This window comes from Dendropsophus ebraccatus, chromosome 2 (assembly GCF_027789765.1).
Source record: "Dendropsophus ebraccatus isolate aDenEbr1 chromosome 2, aDenEbr1.pat, whole genome shotgun sequence".
NCBI lineage: Eukaryota > Metazoa > Chordata > Amphibia > Anura > Hylidae > Dendropsophus > Dendropsophus ebraccatus.
In genome coordinates this window covers 16,085,690-16,105,450 of record NC_091455.1, presented here as the reverse complement: position 1 = coordinate 16,105,450, position 19,761 = coordinate 16,085,690, and the positions used below count along the sequence as shown (strand labels likewise).

Below are 19,761 nucleotides of genomic sequence, written 5' to 3'. Positions count from 1 at the left end.
TTATGGAGTAGTAGATGTGATATAGCAACACGATACCGTTTATATGGATGCCACCTGTATGTACAGCAGTGGACGTCGGATAATACAACACAAGTAACCCGTACACGTTTGATCTGCAAGAACTGTGTGGATACTGGCGATGGATACTTGTATGCTTTAAAGGAATCTCCTATACACATTGGACTATGCTATATCCCACAGATGAACTGGACTGTTATGACTATTTTTGTCAGAAGCTCTTGAACGTATTGCATATTTTTTCATTTATTCATTCCTGGACTTTACCGTATTATTTGTCCACAATTTTTATTAATAAGGTTTTCTTTTGCTTTTTCTATTTTTCTTTTTGTGTGGTATTGCTCCCGCCTCCCCCTTTTTGCCGTGAGTTAGCGTCCTGGTTGCCAGGGCGGCGGTCATGTGACCGCCGCCGTGTCAGCTGTGCGCTAGATGATTGGTTGGACCCTGCGCTTGCGCACTGGTGTCGGGAAGACGCCGACGCGGTGGCGCGAACGCCTCGCACCGAGCCGAGAGGACACAATATCTGGTAATGGACTACGATATTTTTTATATATGTTAGGGGACACCTGTTCCACTGTTTTGGTGTAAGTGAGGGTTAATAAAGATGTAAGGGGTGGATACCTTTGAATTGTACATACTATCATGATTGGTTGTTTATGATATATATACTCTGATGTAAACCATGTCATGTCAGCTTGAAAAAGACCGCATAGGTCGAAACGTCGCTGAATTGTTTGTACCATGAGGTAATAAATAGCACTTTTTTTGCACTTTAATTCCGCCTTGAAGCTGTTACTTTTTCAATTTATCACACATATATCATCATGACATCACACATACCATCATGACATCACACATAAATCATCACACATAAATAATCATGATTTACATAGTTTCATTACATTAAGCCAACTCCTTCAGTGTTTGATGGTTTATGGCAGTGAGGAGGGTGAGCGGGTGAGGGTGACATCCCGAGGGCGGCATTACCATATGACAGATACATGACATCACACAACCTTCAGAGTAACTCTGTATTGGGACGTCACATCCACTGCTCACATCAGTCACATCTCTCCTTATTACACTTGTTTTAAATCTTCACTTTGAAGAACCCCCCCCCCCCCCATCTCATAAAATATTCATCTCCTCTCTGTTCTTGCTGTTATCCTGACCTGCCAAGACATCAAAACAGAAGAAAGAAAGCAGCGGCGGTCCCCGCTCTGGTGCGATATATCTGTCCTTATATCTAGCTGTTCCCCTCCGCATTATACGGATTCGGGTCCAATATTCTGGGATAAATATTTTGTTTTAATATCGATTTGTATATAGAGGTCGCAGCACAATTTTCAGAGCTACAAACCCCCTGCATAGACATAGAGTTAAATAAAAACCAGCCGGCCACCACCACTAGGGGGAGCTCACTGCATACCCGCGGTCCCGGGTGCTGCTTGTAGCCCGGGGCCACAACTATTAGCGGGCATGGTCCGATCGCTGTGCCCGCTAATACAGTAATCAGATGCAGCTGTCAAAGATAACAGCTGCACTCCGATTACCGGACACAGCACTTTCCTGGTGGCTAGCGGGGTGGATCGCTCCTCCAGGACGTTGTCCCGGAGGAGCGATCCACACGTCTTTACCGGCCGGGTGTCAGCTCCAAAATGGCGCTGATCCCGGCTCGGCACTTGGATGCTTTCGGCTACCCTAACCCTAACCCCAGGGGGAAATAACCCTATAAGCCTGGGAATGGAGCGATTTTAAGGAACATATATTTGTTAACAATAGTTTGAATGTTTTACAGGCCATCAGATACAAGAAAAGTTATACATGTTATATATCGATGTAATCGTAACAACTTGAGGAACATGCATAACAAGTCAATTTTGCCCCAGGGCGAATGGCGTACAAACAAATACCCACAAATAAAAGAAATGCGTTTTTTTGTTCAATTTCACCACACTTTAAATTTTTTCCTGGTTTCACAGTGCACTTTATGCAAAAATTCAGCCTGTAATTGCAAAGTACAATTAGTGACGCAAAAAATAAGGGCTCATGTGGGTTTCTAGGTGGAAAAATGCAAGTGCTATGGCCTTTTAAACACAAGGAGGAAAAAACGAAAGCGCAAAAACGAAAAGTGGCTCCGTCATTAAGGGGTTAAAAACCAACGCCAGGATGTTGGTATATAATTTGATCAAACAATATTGCCCCATGTAAACCGTGCCAGTCTCCTGGTTCACATGAGTCCCTAGACTATCTCTACACTGTGTCGGTCAGCGACCACCAACCCCGCAAAGTGTGCACAAGCAGGGAAGAGAGGCCATAGAATGGCCCTGCAACCCCAATGTCACAGGACCGAACCTAAGGGGTCCCCTGAAAACCCAGCAGGCACCACTGGCGGAGAAGGCTGCCACCAAGTAACACAAGTGTGAATATGATCTTGCTACTCACCATTGCTCCTGCAGGTAGAATGGGAAGGATAGGAGGTACTTGCCATGTGTGCACAGGTGCTTCCTGCTAATTGGGGTCAGAAAAGGGAGAAAAGTAAAATACATGGTTGATGAGGCAATATGGTTTGATCAAATGATATACCAACATCCTGGCGTTGGTTTGTAAATGTAGCCGAAAGGCATTAGTGTGAGTCATAGGTGTGAGGTGCAGCAGCTCCTTTCTCTCCATGTCCATATTTTATGACCTGCTCTATATCTCTAAGATAAGAAGAAATGATTAAGCATTATAGTAATTATATACTGTATTTAATATATGTAACCCTTCATCCATATGTAGATAGATCTCAGTATTACTATGTGATGTCTGGTTTTTCTTCATCTTCTTAAATGTCACAGTTAAAATCGGTAAGTAATAAATGGATTCTTGAAAATGTCACAATGTAATGAATTCAACATAAACAATGAAAACAAAAGAAAATCCTGTCCCATTCAGTGATGTACAGTGTAACATACAGCTCTATATACACAACAAGGAAGGGTTTTTCCATTCCAGAAGTGGACATGACTGATAATAAATGAACTGAATGGATATTCATGGAGATGCTGTATAAAGCCTCATATGTAACACATCTCAGGCTGCTCGTACTGGACCTTCTACTTTTAAGAGTTCTTATAAATATGGATTTTCAATGTCAGATTGCCACTATCTAAGCTTTTCATGTATACCAGGGCTAGCTTAATTGAAAATGGGGCCACAATGATCTCATCCTGCCCCATAAAAAAATGTGGCCAATATTTGCCGTTTTAAATGTTATTCTTGATATTTTAGCCTATAAAGTACCGCCATATATAACAAAGACAAAACTATCATGTACATTCCACATAATACTTCCACATTGTGGCAAGACTAAGCCGTCAGATACATCCCACATAATACCGCCATATAGAACCGAGACAAAACTGCCAATCACATACCAAATAATACTGCCATACTAAAGTAAACTGTACACATGTAACATGAATACAGTCTTTCACACAGCTGCCACTGTGTAATTCTTTGTTCTCTGCTAGCACTAATATCTAGAGATGAGCAAACCCGGTTCGGGTTCGAGTCGATCTGAACCCGAATGTTCGGCATTTGATTAGCTGGGGCTGCTGAACTTGGATAAAGCTCTAAGGTTGTCTGGAAAACATGGATACAGCCAATGACTATATCCATAATTTCCACATAGCCTTAGGGCTTTATCCAACGTCAGCAGCCACCGCTAATCAAATACCGAACGTTCGGGTTCGGATGGACTCGAGCACGCTCCAGGTTCGCTCATCTCTACTAATCTCCCCCCTCCCCCTTCCCCTCTCCATAGGTTACACAGGGTTCGACTGACGTAAAAGAGTCAAGATTTCCTAATAATGAGCAGCGAATGAGAGAGGAGGGGCGGGGCGGGGGGGGGGGGGGGGGCCCTGGGAAAAGTCTTTTTGAATGCAGATAACGCCATATTTTGTAATAAACCCAATTACAAAGTTTATTAAAATCACCTGGACTATTGATTTCTGCAAAAAAACTAACAACAGTGACACTTTAAAGATCCCACATAATACTGCCATATAAGTTACATAAGTTTAATTCATAAGTCACATAAGTGTAATTCCCAAATAATAACACCATATACCACTAATACTGAACGTTTTTTGTCTGCTAGTGTTGCTCTTGTCCAAAGAATTTCTAAGTGGATGGATAGCCTGCAGTGTATACAATGTCTTACAGTATATACGCCTATAAAGAGGTAAGGAAGTACAGTGAAAGAGTATGAATAGCACCTGCAAGATTATTCCATCACTCTGGAATATTGTTATCACCTATAGAATAAGGCCCACTGGGTAGAGAACCTTTTGGAAGACAATATAAAACACAATGATAAAACTTTGCAGATGTAACTAATGTCAGGTACTCCGACATCAGATGTTGCAAATGCATACTGTGTATGTCGGCAATGTATCTGTCCAAGGTCCTGCTGTTGTGGAAGATCAACCAGGAAAACATCAAAAATCCATGTTTCTGTATTTTCCGTTTATACTTCCCAACTCAGCAGTTACTCTGTACTACAATTCCCAGAATGCACACCTTACTCTCTTTAAATGTATATATATCAGGGATATGCTTATGTGAGTTGTAAAAGCTAGTCAGAGGTGGTGACATCACTCAGGGGGTGGGGCTAGAGCTTAGAGACCAGCTTCCTGTGACATCAGAGGAGGATGCATTGTCTCAGGAGGGAGGGAGGAGCCAGGGAGCTGAAGACAATACACATTTTGTCATTCTTCAACCTTCAACTTTCTGTCAGGGTTGAATCACACAAAAGCCGCTTCAGCCAGTACTATTAGTGATAACTCTATATTAGTCAGTTATATGTTCTGGGGTATTAGTTTTATTTGTATACAATTCTCCGATACCAGAATACCCCTTTAAACAGGTTCTTTGATCTTATGGGAGACATATAAACATACAGATGATGCCTCCATAGAATGTTGTGTTTGCTAGCTTTGTAATTTCTGTGCAGCACAGTAGTTTTCATGCCGCCAGGGCTTGCTGTGCACAGAATGGCTAATATAAAGAACTACAGTTCCCATAATTCCTGCCCCTTTTTAAACAGATCAAACCCATTATAACCAAGGTGTAGACCAGTATTGGCTTGGACTGTGGGCATTATTAGTATGCAGAGGCAAAACAAGGCTACAAATGGTGGAGAATCTGTATCTTCTAGCATGCGAGCAGGAAGAGAGCAGATCCTAGAGAGTAGTATATGCTAGGTGTCACAAGGAGGAGGAAAGCAAAGGAGAGATCTGAAGAGATTAAGTTAGGATCAAAGCTGTCAGTGCTAAATATATCACGGAGGATCCAGACATGTAAACGTACAATGCCAGAAGAAGAGGAGGACTGTGCAATGTATACAAAGCAGACAAGATGGAACTGCAGAGAAGACCCTCAGCTTTGATCAAAGACACCTACCATATTTACATCCAGCAGGGAAAGCTCTGACTCCAGACTCCAGAGTGATGGGAGAACTGGACACTTTTTGGACCCCCCCCCCCCCCCCGACTGTAACAGCCGACATCTACAATGTGATTAAATATTAAAGTCCAATCAAAACCGAAGACCGTCCGCTATGCGGGTTTAATGGTTTGTGAACACTCAAGGTCCAATCCTTCTAAAACCTCCATTATGGAACTGTCGAAAAAATCACTTATGAGAGTGCCAGAGGGGGTTCTGTGAGGTCACACCGCTTTATATTTGTATATAGCATTGCAGGATATTCATGTCTCAGGCTGACAGACTTTCCAGTGTACAGAGGAGCCCTGAAGAAATGAACCGGTGTATATAAATACCTATATACAGGAGATGTATAACTTATACCAGCTGTACATATATACCTAAATACAGGAGATCCCCAGGTTATACCAGCTGTACTTATATACCTATATACAGGAGATCCCCAGGTTATACCAGCTGTACACATATAATTATATGCAGTATATACCCAGGTTATACCAGCTGTACATATATAATTATATACAGGAGATACCCAGGTTATACCAGCTGTATATATATAGTTATATACAGTATATACCCAGGTTATACCAGCTGTATATATATAATTATATTTAGGAGATCCCCAGGTTATACCAGCTGTACACATATAATTATATGCAGTATATACCCAGGTTATACCAGCTGTACATATATAATTATATACAGGAGATCCCCAGGTTATATCAGCTATACATATATAATTATATACAGTATATACCCAGGTTATACCAGCTGTATATATATAATTATATACAGGAGATGCCCAGGTTATACCAGCTGTATATATATAATTATATACAGGAGATGCCCAGGTTATACCAGCTGTACATATATAATTATCAGTAGCGGTCTTGGGCACCAAGCATCCCACGCAATTGCGTGGGGCCCCCGACGTCCAGGGGGGCCCCGCTCTGGTGCCCAAGACTGCTGCCCCGCTGCTGCTCATAAAAAGCGCACATAGTTACAGGCAGCAGCGGCACTGACAGGGTGAGAGCCATTGGCTCCCTCCCGGTCTGTGTTTTCCCTGCCGTCACAAGAGGCCGCTCTGTGTCCCTGGTGCCAGCGCTCGAGGCGTCACTGGAGCGCGAGTGCCATGACAACGGGAGAGCAGCCTCTTGTGACCGCAGGGAAAACACTTCCTGCAGCCACAAGAGTGAAGAGAAGACGCCCGGACCCAGGTGAGTATGTGTGTTTGTATTTTTTGTGTTATACACTATATGGATGGGGGTGCCCACAGTGGGGGTGTATATAAATGGGGGGGGGGGAAAAGCGCACAGGGAGGCTATATAAATGGAGGGGGGGAGCGCACAGGAGGTATATATATAAACGGGGGAAACGCACAGGGGGTCTGTATACTTATGGGAGAGCACAGGGGGTCTATATAGATGGGGGGAAGCACACAGGGGGTCTGTATGAATGGGGGGAGCACACGGGGGCTATATATAACAAGGGCAGCACACAGGGGTCTATATATAACTGGGGGAGCACACAGGGGGTCTATATAAACGGGGTGAGGGGAAGCGCACAGGGGTCTATCCCCAGGTTATACTAGCTGTACATATATAATTATATACAGGAGATACCCAGGTTATACCAGCTGTACATATATAATTATATACAGGAGATCCCCAGGTTATACTAGCTGTACATATATCATTATATACAGGAGATACCCAGGTTATACCAGCTATACATACATAATTATATACAGTATATACCCAGGTAATACCAGCTATACATGTATAATTATATACAGTATATACCCAGGTTATACCGGCTATACATGTATAATTATATACAGTATATACCCAGGATATACCAGCTATACATACATAATTATATACAGTATATACCCAGGTTATACCAGCCTTCTCCATATCATAATATACAGTACATGAGATGACACTATTGTTCTTGTTCTATTGTGCATTTGATTATTGATCTCTTAATCAATGATGCCTTTGTTGTACCAGCATAGTAGAAATCACTGTATACAGGGACACACAGTGGCAATTTCCGATCATTACAAATACCAATATCTGTCCTACATAAATGGCTGTAACCATGGCATTTACTAATAATCAATGTATCCCCTGTATATGCCATAGAGGCACTCGCCGAGACACTGCTGGGGCCACTATGTAGTGACCACAGACCTCACATACTGTGGGAATACTGACCCATGTGTCTCATAATGGACATTGTGCATCCCTACATTTACATTGTAGTAGATCAGAAATCAATATCTTCTGCTCACTGCCATAAATAATGAATGTGATCGGAGGGGCGGGTCCAGATTATAGTCTGAAAAGAGACCTAAGAGACCATATAAGATAGATAGATAGATAGATAGATAGATAGATAGATAGATAGATAGATAGATAGATAGGAGATAGATAGATAGATAGATAGATAGACAATATATAGGAGATAGATAATAGATAGATAGATAGATAGATAGATAGATAGATAGATAGATAGATAGATAGATAGATAGATAGATAGATAATAGATAGAAGGAGATAGATAAGAAATAGATAGATAGATAGATAGATAGATAGATAGATAGATAGATAGATAGATAGGAGATAGATAGATAGATAGATAGATAGATAAATAGATAGATAGGAGATAGATAGATAGATAGATAGATAGATACACAACGAAAGTCCCAGGCACTCCAGCATAGGTGAAAAAAGTAGTGGTTTATTGTAAAGAAAAAATTACAAGGATGCAACGTTTCAGCTCCCTCTCGGAGCCGTTCTCAAGCATCTCAAGCATGCTTGAGAACGGCTCCGAGAGGGAGCTGAAACGTTGCATCCTTGTAATTTTTTCTTTACAATAAACCACTACTTTTTTCACCTATGCTGGAGTGCCTGGGACTTTCGTTGTGTATTTGGGGATCCCTCCTGCCAAGGGACTTGCATCCTACAGCACCCGCTACAGTTTTTAAGAAGTGCGACTCTGACCTCTCCTCTACCTAGATAGATAGATAGATAGATAGGAGATAGATAGATAGATAGATAGATAGATAAGACAACTGGATATTAGAGAGTGCCATACTGATTAGGGTCACAGGAGATGTGACCAGTGCACAGTTAATAGGGAGTGTGTTCCTAACTACCTTATGGGCACAAAAAAAAACTACAACCATATGGTGGCTTTAAAGGAGAAGTTCGGCGAAAATTTTTATTAAAGTAATGTATTTGCACCCAAAAGTTATACAAATCCCCAATATACACTTATTACGGGAAATGCTTATAAAGTGCTTTTTTCCCTGCACTTACTACTGCATCAAGGCTTCACTTCCTGCATAACATGGTGATATCACTTCCTGGATAACATGGTGATGTTACTTCCTGGATAACATGGTGATATCACTTCCTGGATAACATGGTGATGTCACTTCCTGGATAATATGGTGATGTCACTTCCTGGATAACACGGTGATGTCACTTCCTGGATAACATGGTGATGTCACTTCCTGCATAACATGGTGATGTCACTTCCTGCATAACATGGTGATGTCACTTCCTGGTTAACATGGTGATGTCACTTCCTGGATAACATGGTGATGTCACTTCCTGGATAACATAGTAATTTCACTTCCTGGATAACATGGTGATGTCACTTCCTGGATAACATGGTGATGTCACGACCCGACTCCCAGAGCTGTGCGGGCCGTGGCTGCTGAAGAGGGTGATGGCAGGGGGACACTGAGGGACACAGGACACTGGAGGGACACTGAGCATCCCTCTGCCATCATCCTCTCCAGCAGCCACAGCCCGTACAGCTCTGGGAATCGGGTCATGACATCACCATGTTATCCAGGAAGTGACATCACCATATTATCCAGGAAGTGACATCACCATGTTATCCAGGAAGTGACATCACCATGTTATCCAGGAAGTGAAGCCTTGATACAGTAGTAAGTTCAGGGAAAAAAGCCCTTTATAAGCATTTCCCATAATAAGTGTATATTGGTGATTTGTATACTTTTTGGGGGGAATACAATACTTTAATAAAAAATTTCGGTGAACTTCTCCTTTAAGGAGGAACATTATGACTTTATGGTGACAGAAAGGATGGCACAGTACCGTACTGGTGCACAATGGGGGCAGTAACATGTAGGGAACAAGGGGCAGTGTTATCTTGTCCAGGTGCAGTGTCCCACTGCGTGCCTCCTGCTTATGGTTGGTTAGGTGTAATACCACTTGCTTTATTGACTTTTATGATGTGAATCTGCATTTATGAAAATGAGTTTGCTCTGTTGTGTATGTGAACTATATTGTCAGTGATGTTTACATTGCTCTTTCTTATTGTACCGTGTTGGTGATGAGAGGACGGATGGTAAGGAGGAGTCCAGCTTTGCTGCAGGCTACTCGAGATGTGTACGAGTCAGAGTACAAGGCAGGGCTTGGGATTGCAGAAAATCCTGAGTAGTATCCCACCCTGCCTGGAGTACTTGGACTTGGGAGGTCCATGAGGAGGTTAGGTGAGTCCCGGGTGGCAGCGGTGGGTGGCCTTTATTTCGGGGAGCCCCTTACATTAGACTAGTTGGGGTGTCTTATTTTAGGAGAATGTCTTATTTTGGGGGGAAATGGTAGCAGCTTCAAGCTGACCAAAGTCAGAGCTAGCCTGCAAGGGGAAGTAATACGAAAACCTATAGCTTTACAGGTACCTGCACAGGCTTCAGGCCAGGCCTTTGTGGCTTTTGCATCACATTTTTAAGATCTGCATCCTGTACACATTTTAAAGAAATCCACAGGGGTTGTGATCACAAGCAGTACTGCACTATAGTCACTTTATTTTTATTTTACATTTTATATGTTTAAATAAACATAACACATATGGCCAAACTGTACCCCATGCTGCCTTTGTGCTGATATTTGGTCTTTTCTCTATTTAAAAAAAATAGACCAAACACAGGAAGCCCCCATTTTTTTTGTGCGCTAACATAAGGAGAGATGCCTGTTCGTCATGCAAGTTGTAGATCAGCTAAAAGCAATTAAAGGAGCAAGGGCAGGGCAATAAAAATTCAGTTCGGGCAGAGGGTAGAGGAACATAATAAAGAAGGCATATTTACCGCTCCCCGTGGCCGCACGGCAACGCATCCCACTCCAGGGCACCTGTCGGCATTCTCCAGCCCCCAGCTCTTCTATGTCAAGACCCGGTTGATGGATGTCCCGCTCAGCCAGTCACTGACGCGGTCACCGATTGGCTGATGGGGCATCTATCAGCCAGGTCAGTCATTTTCCCCTAAGTCGTGACATCATAATAACTCGGGGGAAATGCCTTGGGGGTCCCGTATTTTCTAACACAGCGATTTGCAGGCACAGGGAGAGTTAAGTAGTTGTTGCTTATTATGTTCCCCCCTGCCGGCTGTCAAATTAAAAAAAAAAAAAAAAAAGCCGGACATTTCCTTTAATTTAGTCAAATTATATTATTACCTTTTGCTAATTCTTTTTTCAGCTCTGCAGCTTACCAGGAGACAATGCTCTTTTTTATGCAGCAATTCAGTCAGTATAATGTCACTGTGTAGTTGCAGAGGTTTTGGTGCTGTGTAACAGGAGAGCTGACCGTACAATGTGAGCCCCCTGAGGATTCTCTGCTACTTAATGTGGATGTGCAGCAGATAGGACTTACTCAGGAATGGCTGTCATACCAAGCCATGTCTGTGAGCGCACAAAGGACGGGGACTTCCTGTGTTTGGTGTCAGACCAAATCTCAGCACGGAGGAAGCATGGACTGCAGTGTGACAGGAAGAGAGACGCCTACTGGCCATATGTATAGCGTGATTTAAACATAGAAAACTATGGGGGTAAAAAAAATTTAAGAAAGTATATAGCAAAACTGCTTGCAATCATATGGATACGACAAGGCGGAGGGGAGGCGTGGCCTCCACCTGCACCTGATTTATCATGATTTACGCCTGCTCTCAGGTGTAAATCATGATACAAATGTGGAAGCAGGGGTAGATTTGTCTCACATTGTCTGCGCTGGGCACAAGGCCGGCCAGGTTCACTAAGAGGTGTGCGCCTCCTAGTTAATTCAGCTGGGGGAAAGGGGGCGGGGCTTTACTTAAGATCAGCGTACTCGTACAGTTTTCATGAATGTTTCCCTTTGTATACAGATGCGAAAAGGTGAACAGAACTGTGTCAATTGCTGCTCACCATACATTTTAACAGGTTGTTCAGTACAAACTAATTCATAGCTTACCACAGGATAGGCTATCAATAGATGAACGGCAAAGTGCCAACACCCAGGACCATCACTGATGGCTGTTCCGTGGTCACTCTACAAGGAGAACGGGATCGGAAGGAGTTGGCTCATTACTCCATGAAGTGGTGACACTGGGTTACTGCAGCTTTTGCTACTATTCACTACAGCTGAAGCTGCAGTAATGTGGTGGTACCACTACACTGAGTATGAGACAACTGCTTTTTGCTCTTTTATTACTGAACATCTGACCGGTGGGGGGGGGGGGGGGGGGGGGGGGCAGGGTGTCGACATCACAGCTAATCAACTTTTGATTGATTGAAAATCTATCAATAATTTTTTCCACCAAGTGAAGGCTTGGTAAAAGTACAGTGTCTGTGTCTCTGCTCATTAACATTTGTCTTGATCTCACCTGGCTGATCGATAGCACAACGTCATACGGTCCTCTACTGTAACTGCACTGTAATCACCTATACAGTCTGCAGAGCCTGTGCAAAGCTGGTATCTACCACTCTATGGTGACTGTATGAGAGTGTATGGTGACTGTATGGGACTGTATTATTCTATACCAGTATGGTAATATTATTACAATCATTATACAGTGGTAATATGTGGTCATGGTGTGGCAGCATTATTTGTCCATTGTTTGATAAAACCATTGGTAATATCAACTTCACTACACTGGGTGTTATTTAGAAAAAGTGTGGTGATAGGAGATAGATAGATCAAATGTCCAAGACTCTAAGTCGAAGGCTACACAATAACATCCACCGCCTACGACGTAACTCGATATCCACAGGTATGCCTCTTTACAGCATCATGCTTTACGGCACTCTGCATTGATGCTCCCTGCTGCCCCCCGGTAGATATATAGATATGAATGAGTCAGAATAAGATAGATGGATAGATAGGAGATAGATAATAGATAGATAGGAGATAGATAGATAGATAGATAGATAGGAGAGAGATAGATAGATAGGAGATAGATAGATAGATAGATAGATAGATAGAAGATAGATAATAGATAGATAGATAGATGATAGATAGATAGATAATAGATAGATAGATAGATGATAGATAATAGATAGATAGAGAGATAGATAGGAGATAGATAGGAGATAGATAGATAGATAGATAGATAGATGATAGATAATAGATAGATAGATAGATAGATAGATAGTAGATATTAGATAGATAGATAGATAGATAGATAGATAGATAGGAGATGATAGATAATTGATAGCTATATAATAGATAGATATATAGATGGATACACAGATACACAGACAGATACTTTTCTTCATATCATTACATGCTAATTATAACCTGATTAGAATCTCCGCACAACACCTTTTCCGGGTTGCCATGGTAACATGGAATGCTGCATGTACACTGTAGACACACAGCTGAGCAGGAGGCGGGGAGCGCACCATCGGGTCATCTCTTCCTCCGACTCGCTGAGAGGATGAACTCATTTTGCTATTTTGTAACAGAAACAATGCAGAGCACATATGTCATCCCAGACACACGGCGGCGTCTCCTCCATCACATGCCCTCATCCACCAGCATGAAGCCATAGACAGCCACGCCGCACACACTTATACTCCACATCCACTGTCCGAACCCGGCCTGCCCATAACAACAGGCCCGTCTACACACGAGCGCCTACCGTGCCCCTCTGCCCCATTGACACTGCTGCCATACAACTCAACGGGGGTCACATAATGGATGCACACGACCAGAACATAACATTAGTCTTCCTGAAATGTTTGGGCTGGGATCGTACGCGCATTTGCCCAGTTGGACCAGTCGCCATGTAGCCGTAGCCTATGGGAGACGATACTGTTGTTTATAACTCATGCGACAACCAATTGGAGAATTCAGTCATTGTCGATATAACATTATACCAGAAGCGTTCTGTATACATGTATATATAGGTGTACGGATACTCACACAAAGGCATGGTAGAGCAGTGCCCACCCTCTCGGCCTCTCCAGGGCATCGTAGATTAAAGTTTGCACCCTCCTGTACTTTGCGTTGTTCCTCTTGACCGGTCGGCTACAGGTCAGAGGTGTTTTAGCCAAAAGCCCAATTCCCTGTGGGTTCCGCTTCACGTCCTCCTTCCCGGCTCCCACCAGCAGCAAGGTCCCATCTTTATCCAGTCCGGTCCCCAGAGAGCTGGGTTCTAGGTCACCTTTCTTCTCCCCCTTGTCATCCCTAGGAGCACCCTCTGAGTGTCTGCTCTTTAGCCCCATCTTGACTGGTCCTGTAGGGTGAGCTGCTGCTGGTGGGGAGGCCAGGAAGCCCCAATGCCATGATCTGATGAGAAGCAAGGGTTACATCTCCAGCAGGTACACCGGAATGAGATCACAGATGATCCACCACCATCACCGCACCACTATGTGTCATCTAGAACCAGGAGACCATCATGGCACCAGCACAGACCAGCACTGACCAGCCTACTCTTCAGACAGGTCCCCGATCTCAAGTCAGGGAGTGGCCCATTGTACGTCTCCAGCAGCCACAAAAAATCACCTCCCAGACGCCGAATCTTTGGCACATTTTGGCATCTGCTCACATGATATGTGCCTTGAGGTTTGGGTCTCCCCCGAGCTGGCAGTCAGATGGTCAGAGCCTGCTGTGCAGGATAATCGTGGCGCTCCATCTCTTGTCTGCTGCCTCCTCCTGCTGCTGACGCTGCTCGCTTCCTGGTCCCTTCTTATGTTTCCAAGGAAGAGAATCCTGGATTTTCCTTGCGGAATCAGCAGAAGTGATGGCTTCCCTATAGGCAGTGCAAGAAAGCCAGAGAGTGGCTGGAGGGATCATGCATCCCACACTGGCTGTCACTCATTCATTGATGAATCGCTGAGGATTTTCCTCCTCTTCTGCTGCTGCTTGCTGAGCTCTATCTGATGGGGAGAGACTGTGAGAGCGGGGAGGAGGGGGGGCATAGGAGGGGCTCAGGGTGAGACTCATAATAACACAGAGCTGCCTCCGCTGACACACACGACATGGAATGACATCCTGACAATGAGAGGCAGCGTCCCCATACCCCTGGCCCCCTGACAACTGCAGGATCCCAACACACAAGGGTTAATGGAAAGACCCGCATTATGGATGGAATTTAAGATTTTTAACACCGTCCTGTTCGGATTGCTCAGATTAAAGGGATTGTGTCCTAGTAATGGCATCACTTTAAGGCCAGGTTCACACGTGAAGCTGCAGAACAATCTAAACCTGAGATTTTACCCATTGCAGTAAGTGAGATCTGCGGCTGTGACTGCAACGTGTGCAGGTTTCCAGGACGGTTCTATTTTTACGCTGTGTGAGTCCATGTCAGGAACTGTCCAGAGCAGCAGCAAATCCCTATAGAAAACCTCTGCTGCTCTGGACAGTTCCTGACATGGACAGAGGTGGCAGCAGAGAGCACTGTGTCAGACTGGAAAGAACACACCACTACATGCGGCCGGACATATACATAGTGTGAACATAGCCCAAGCTGGTATTGCAGCTCATCTCCATTGAAGTGGATATAACACCACATACATCCCGGGGACAGGTGTGGTGCTATTTTGAGAGGAAAGCTGCTGTTTTCTAATCACATATAAACCCTTTAAATTGTCACTGTCCCGGAAAAAACAAACAAAAAAAAAACTATTGATATGTGATAGAGATTCATCAAAACATTTTATCAGCTGGGGCCTGAGCGTTCAGGCCATGAACCATCAGAACCTCTCTACTGACGCTAATTATCATGCCACACACAACCTGAGGACAGGGGTGGTGCTGTTTTACAAGAAAGTAGCTGGGCTTTTTCTAATCCTAGATAACCCCTTTAAGGATGGATCATTAACCCCATCATGGGTCTAATCATCTGACCTATGGAGCCCGATGGATGCTGTTAGTCCAAATTCCTATATCCCTACAATTCACCATACTACCATATCCTCACATGAACCCGTCCCCAATACACACAGGACAAGGAAGGGTTAAGGAATATTCCAATGGGATCAATAAACCTTATGGCAGCATTGCTGACCGAATCTTTAACTCTTTCATTTCCTAAGTACCCGGCTCTGGGATCTGGTATGTGACAGGTGACGTCCAGTACAGCCATGACCATGTGTCAGCAGACGGGGTCCTCGCTCTCAGGATATCAGAGTTTCCCTAATAAAAGTCTGTGCCCACCACAAGACGGGAATCCCCTCCCCTTTACAGTACATGCATCACTACATACTGCTAGTCTTTACACTCTCTTGGGCAGGCTGGGCCAGGGGCGGATTAACTTTTCCATAGGCCCCAGGCTGTTCACCAAGCCCCCACCCCACTGTAACTATGGCAGCACTAGCCTGGCGTTCATAGTACAGAATAGATAATGTCATAATGTCCTGATTTGTGCAAAATTGCCAAACTGTGATTTTTTTGTCAAATCATGGCGGAAGTGTAGCCAGGAGACAATAGACCACTGAAAGTATAAGTCTTTTTGGGTGGTCATGGGCCCCGGGCTGCCGCCCAGAACTCCCCTATTATAATCCACTACTGGGCTGGGCGCTCTGCATCTGACCCACGGAGTGTAAGGACCAATTGAACACATTTACACTGTTCCCTATGGGAGCACATAGCTCGTTCCCAAACAGCCTTACAGAACCGATTGTGTTCAAGAACCGAGGTATCACTGCATAGGTTAATTGTAATTTGTAGTTACCTCTTATCACCACTACCAGAAGAGCTTACTTTCCATAGACAACAATGCAACAGCGCCCCCAGCTGTTGACGTAGATGAGTTCTAGAACAGTAAAGAAACATAACCATAAAATTTTTGGGCAGGTTTAGACACTCTGGGGGAGATTTATCAAACATGGTGTAAAGTGGAACTGCCTGAGATTCAACCAATCAGATTCCACCTTTCATTTTCCAAAGAGTCTGTGAGGAATGGAAGGTGGAATTTGATTGGTTGCTAGGGGCAACTGAGCCAGTATCACTTTACACCATGTTTGATAAATCTCCCTCTCTGTTTCTGTGGAGACACAACATCAAATGCATAAGTAATAGTATGACTTAACTTTAATATAAAAGCGCTGATATCGGCCACATTGGTGACGTAAAGTACCCCTCATGGGGGTAGGGATTGTTGTAGCCTTCCTGTCAATAATCTCATTAGGCAAAACAAAAGTCAGGCTGGTATAGCTGATAACAGGGAACAATAGATTGTATTGCTGTATCTGGGAAATGGACAATACACTTTTATGCTTTGAGATCTTGTAAAAAGGAAATTGTCTCTTTGCTGTACTAATGTTATCAGGAAAATCTCAAGGACCACAATATTGTGTGCAGCTAAAGATAATACATCAGCAATGGGAAAATACTGGACAGAAATATGCTAGGAACATCAATAACACTGCTCCTATATACAAGAATATAACTACTATAATACTGCTCCTATATACAGGAATATACCTACTATAATACTGCTCCTATATACAAGAATATAACTACTATAATACTGGTCCTATATACAAGAATATAACTACTATAATACTGCCCCCTATATACAAGAATATAACTACTATAATACTGCTCCTATATACAGGAATATAACTACTATAATACTGCTCCTATATACAAGAATATAACTACTATAATACTGCCCCTATATACAAGAATATAACTACTATAATACTGCCCCCTATATACAAGAATATAACTACTATAATACTGCTCCTATATACAGGAATATAACTACTATAATACTGCTCCTATATACAGGAATATAACTACTATAATACTGCTCCTATATACAGGAATATAACTACTATAATACTGCTCTTATATACAAGAATATAACTACTATAATACGAACTGGAGAGAATGGAACGGCTGCACATCCCATCTATGGCTGACACTAATGCCGCTTGGCCTATATTAAAAATCAACACCAGAGTGTCTGTATATGAATTGATCAAGCCATATTGCCCCGTGTACCAGCGCGCAGGTCCTCTGGTCCACACGGGTCCCTACGCTAACTCCACACCGTGTCGGTCAGCGACCGCCAACCCTGCAAAGCGTGCACATGAAGGGAAGGGAGGCCATGGAAGGGCCCTGCAACCCCAATGTCACAGGACCAGACCCAAAAAGCCCCACCAAAACCCAGCCAGCACCACCGGCGGGGAAGGCTGCCCCCAAACGACACAAGTATGGATATGGTATTACACTTACCATTGCTGCTCTCACAGAATGGGGAAGACATAAGGTCCAGACATGTGAGCACAGGCATATCCTGCTAATTTTGGTCATGTGGGTCTTATAAAGGAGTAGTTATATTCTTGTATATAGGAGGCAGTATTATAGCAGTTATATTCCTGTATATAGGGGGCAGTATTATAGTAGTTATATTCCTGTATATAGGAGCAGTATTATAGTAGTTATATTCTTGTATATAGGAGGCAGTATTAGAGCAGTTATATTCTTGTATATAGGAGCAGTATTATAGTAGTTATATTCTTGTATATAGGAGCAGTATTATAGTAGTTATATTCCTGTATATAGGAGCAGTATTATAGTAGTTATATTCTTGTATATAGGAGCAGTATTATAGTAGTTATATTCTTGTATATAGGGGAGCAGTATTATAGTAGTTATATTCTTGTATATAGGAGCAGTATTATAGTAGTTATATTCTTGTATATAGGAGCAGTATTATAGTAGTTATATTCTTGTATATAGGAGCAGTATTATAGTAGTTATAGTCTTGCATATAGGGGGCAGTATTATAGTAGTTATATTCTTGTATATAGGAGCAGTATTATAGTAGTTATATTCTTGTATATAAGAGCAGTATTATAGTAGTTATATTCTTGTATATAGGAGCAGTATTATAGTAGTTATATTCCTGTATATAGGAGCAGTATTATAGTAGTTATATTCTTGTATATAGGAGCAGTATTATAGTAGTTATATTCTTGTATATAGGGGGGCAGTATTATGGTAGTTATATTCTTGTATACAGGAGCAGTATTATAGTAGTTACACACGAACTGGAGAGAATGGAACGGCTGCACATCCCATCTATGGCTGATACTAATGCCGCTAGGCCTATAATAAAAATCAACACCAGAGTGTCTGTATATGAATTGATCAAGCCATATTGCCCCGTGTACCACCGCGCAGGTCCTCTGGTCCACACGGGTCCCTACGCTAACTCCACACCGTGTGGGTCAGCGACCGCCAACCCCGCAAAGCGTGCACGTGCAGGGAAGGGAGGCCATGGAACGGCCTTGCAACCCCAATGTCACAGAACCAGACCCAAAAAGCCCCACCAAAACCCAGCCAGCACCACCGGCGGGGAAGGCTGCCCCCAAACGACACAAGTATGGATATGGTATTACACTTACCATTGCTGCTCTCACAGAATGGGGAAGACATAAGGTCCAGACATGTGAGCACAGGCATATCCTGCTAATTTTGGTCATGTGGGTCTTATAAAGGAGTGCTAGCTGTTCAGAGAGGGAGAACTGTAAAACACGAACTGGAGAGAATGGAACGGCTGCACATCCCATCTATGGCTGATACTAATGCCGCTAGGCCTATATTAAAAATCAACACCAGAGTGTCTGTATATGAATTGATCAAGCCATATTGCCCCGTGTACCACCGCGCAGGTCCTCTGGTCCACAAGGGTCCCTACGCTAACTCCACACCGTGTCGGTCAGCGACCGCCAACCCCGCAAAGCGTGCACGTGCAGGGAAGGGAGGCCATGGAACGGCCCTGCAACCCCAATGTCACAGGACCAGACCCAAAAAGCCTGCTTGTGTCGTTTGGGGGCAGCCTTCCCCGCCGGTGGTGCTGGCTGGGTTTTGGTGGGGCTTTTTGGGTCTGGTCCTGTGACATTGGGGTTGCAGGGCCGTTCCATGGCCTCCCTTCCCTGCATGTGCACGCTTTGCGGGGTTGGCGGTCGCTGACCGACACGGTGTGGAGTTAGTGTAGGGACCCGTGTG

The 19,761-nt window shown here is 43.5% G+C and overlaps 1 protein-coding gene across 2 annotated transcripts in view; it reads right to left on the bottom strand.

The window, feature by feature from the left end:
* KCNQ3 (potassium voltage-gated channel subfamily Q member 3) overlaps positions 1-14,492 on the bottom strand; it is a 118,279-nt gene extending 103,787 nt beyond the window's left edge. For both annotated transcript variants that reach the window (XM_069959824.1, XM_069959822.1), the window contains exon 1: positions 13,720-14,492. In XM_069959824.1, coding sequence (XP_069815925.1) covers positions 13,720-14,021 — 302 coding nt within the window. In that variant the 5' untranslated portion in view covers positions 14,022-14,492. The remainder of the gene's footprint in view (positions 1-13,719) is intronic.
* Between the last annotated feature and the right edge of the window lie 5,269 nt (positions 14,493-19,761).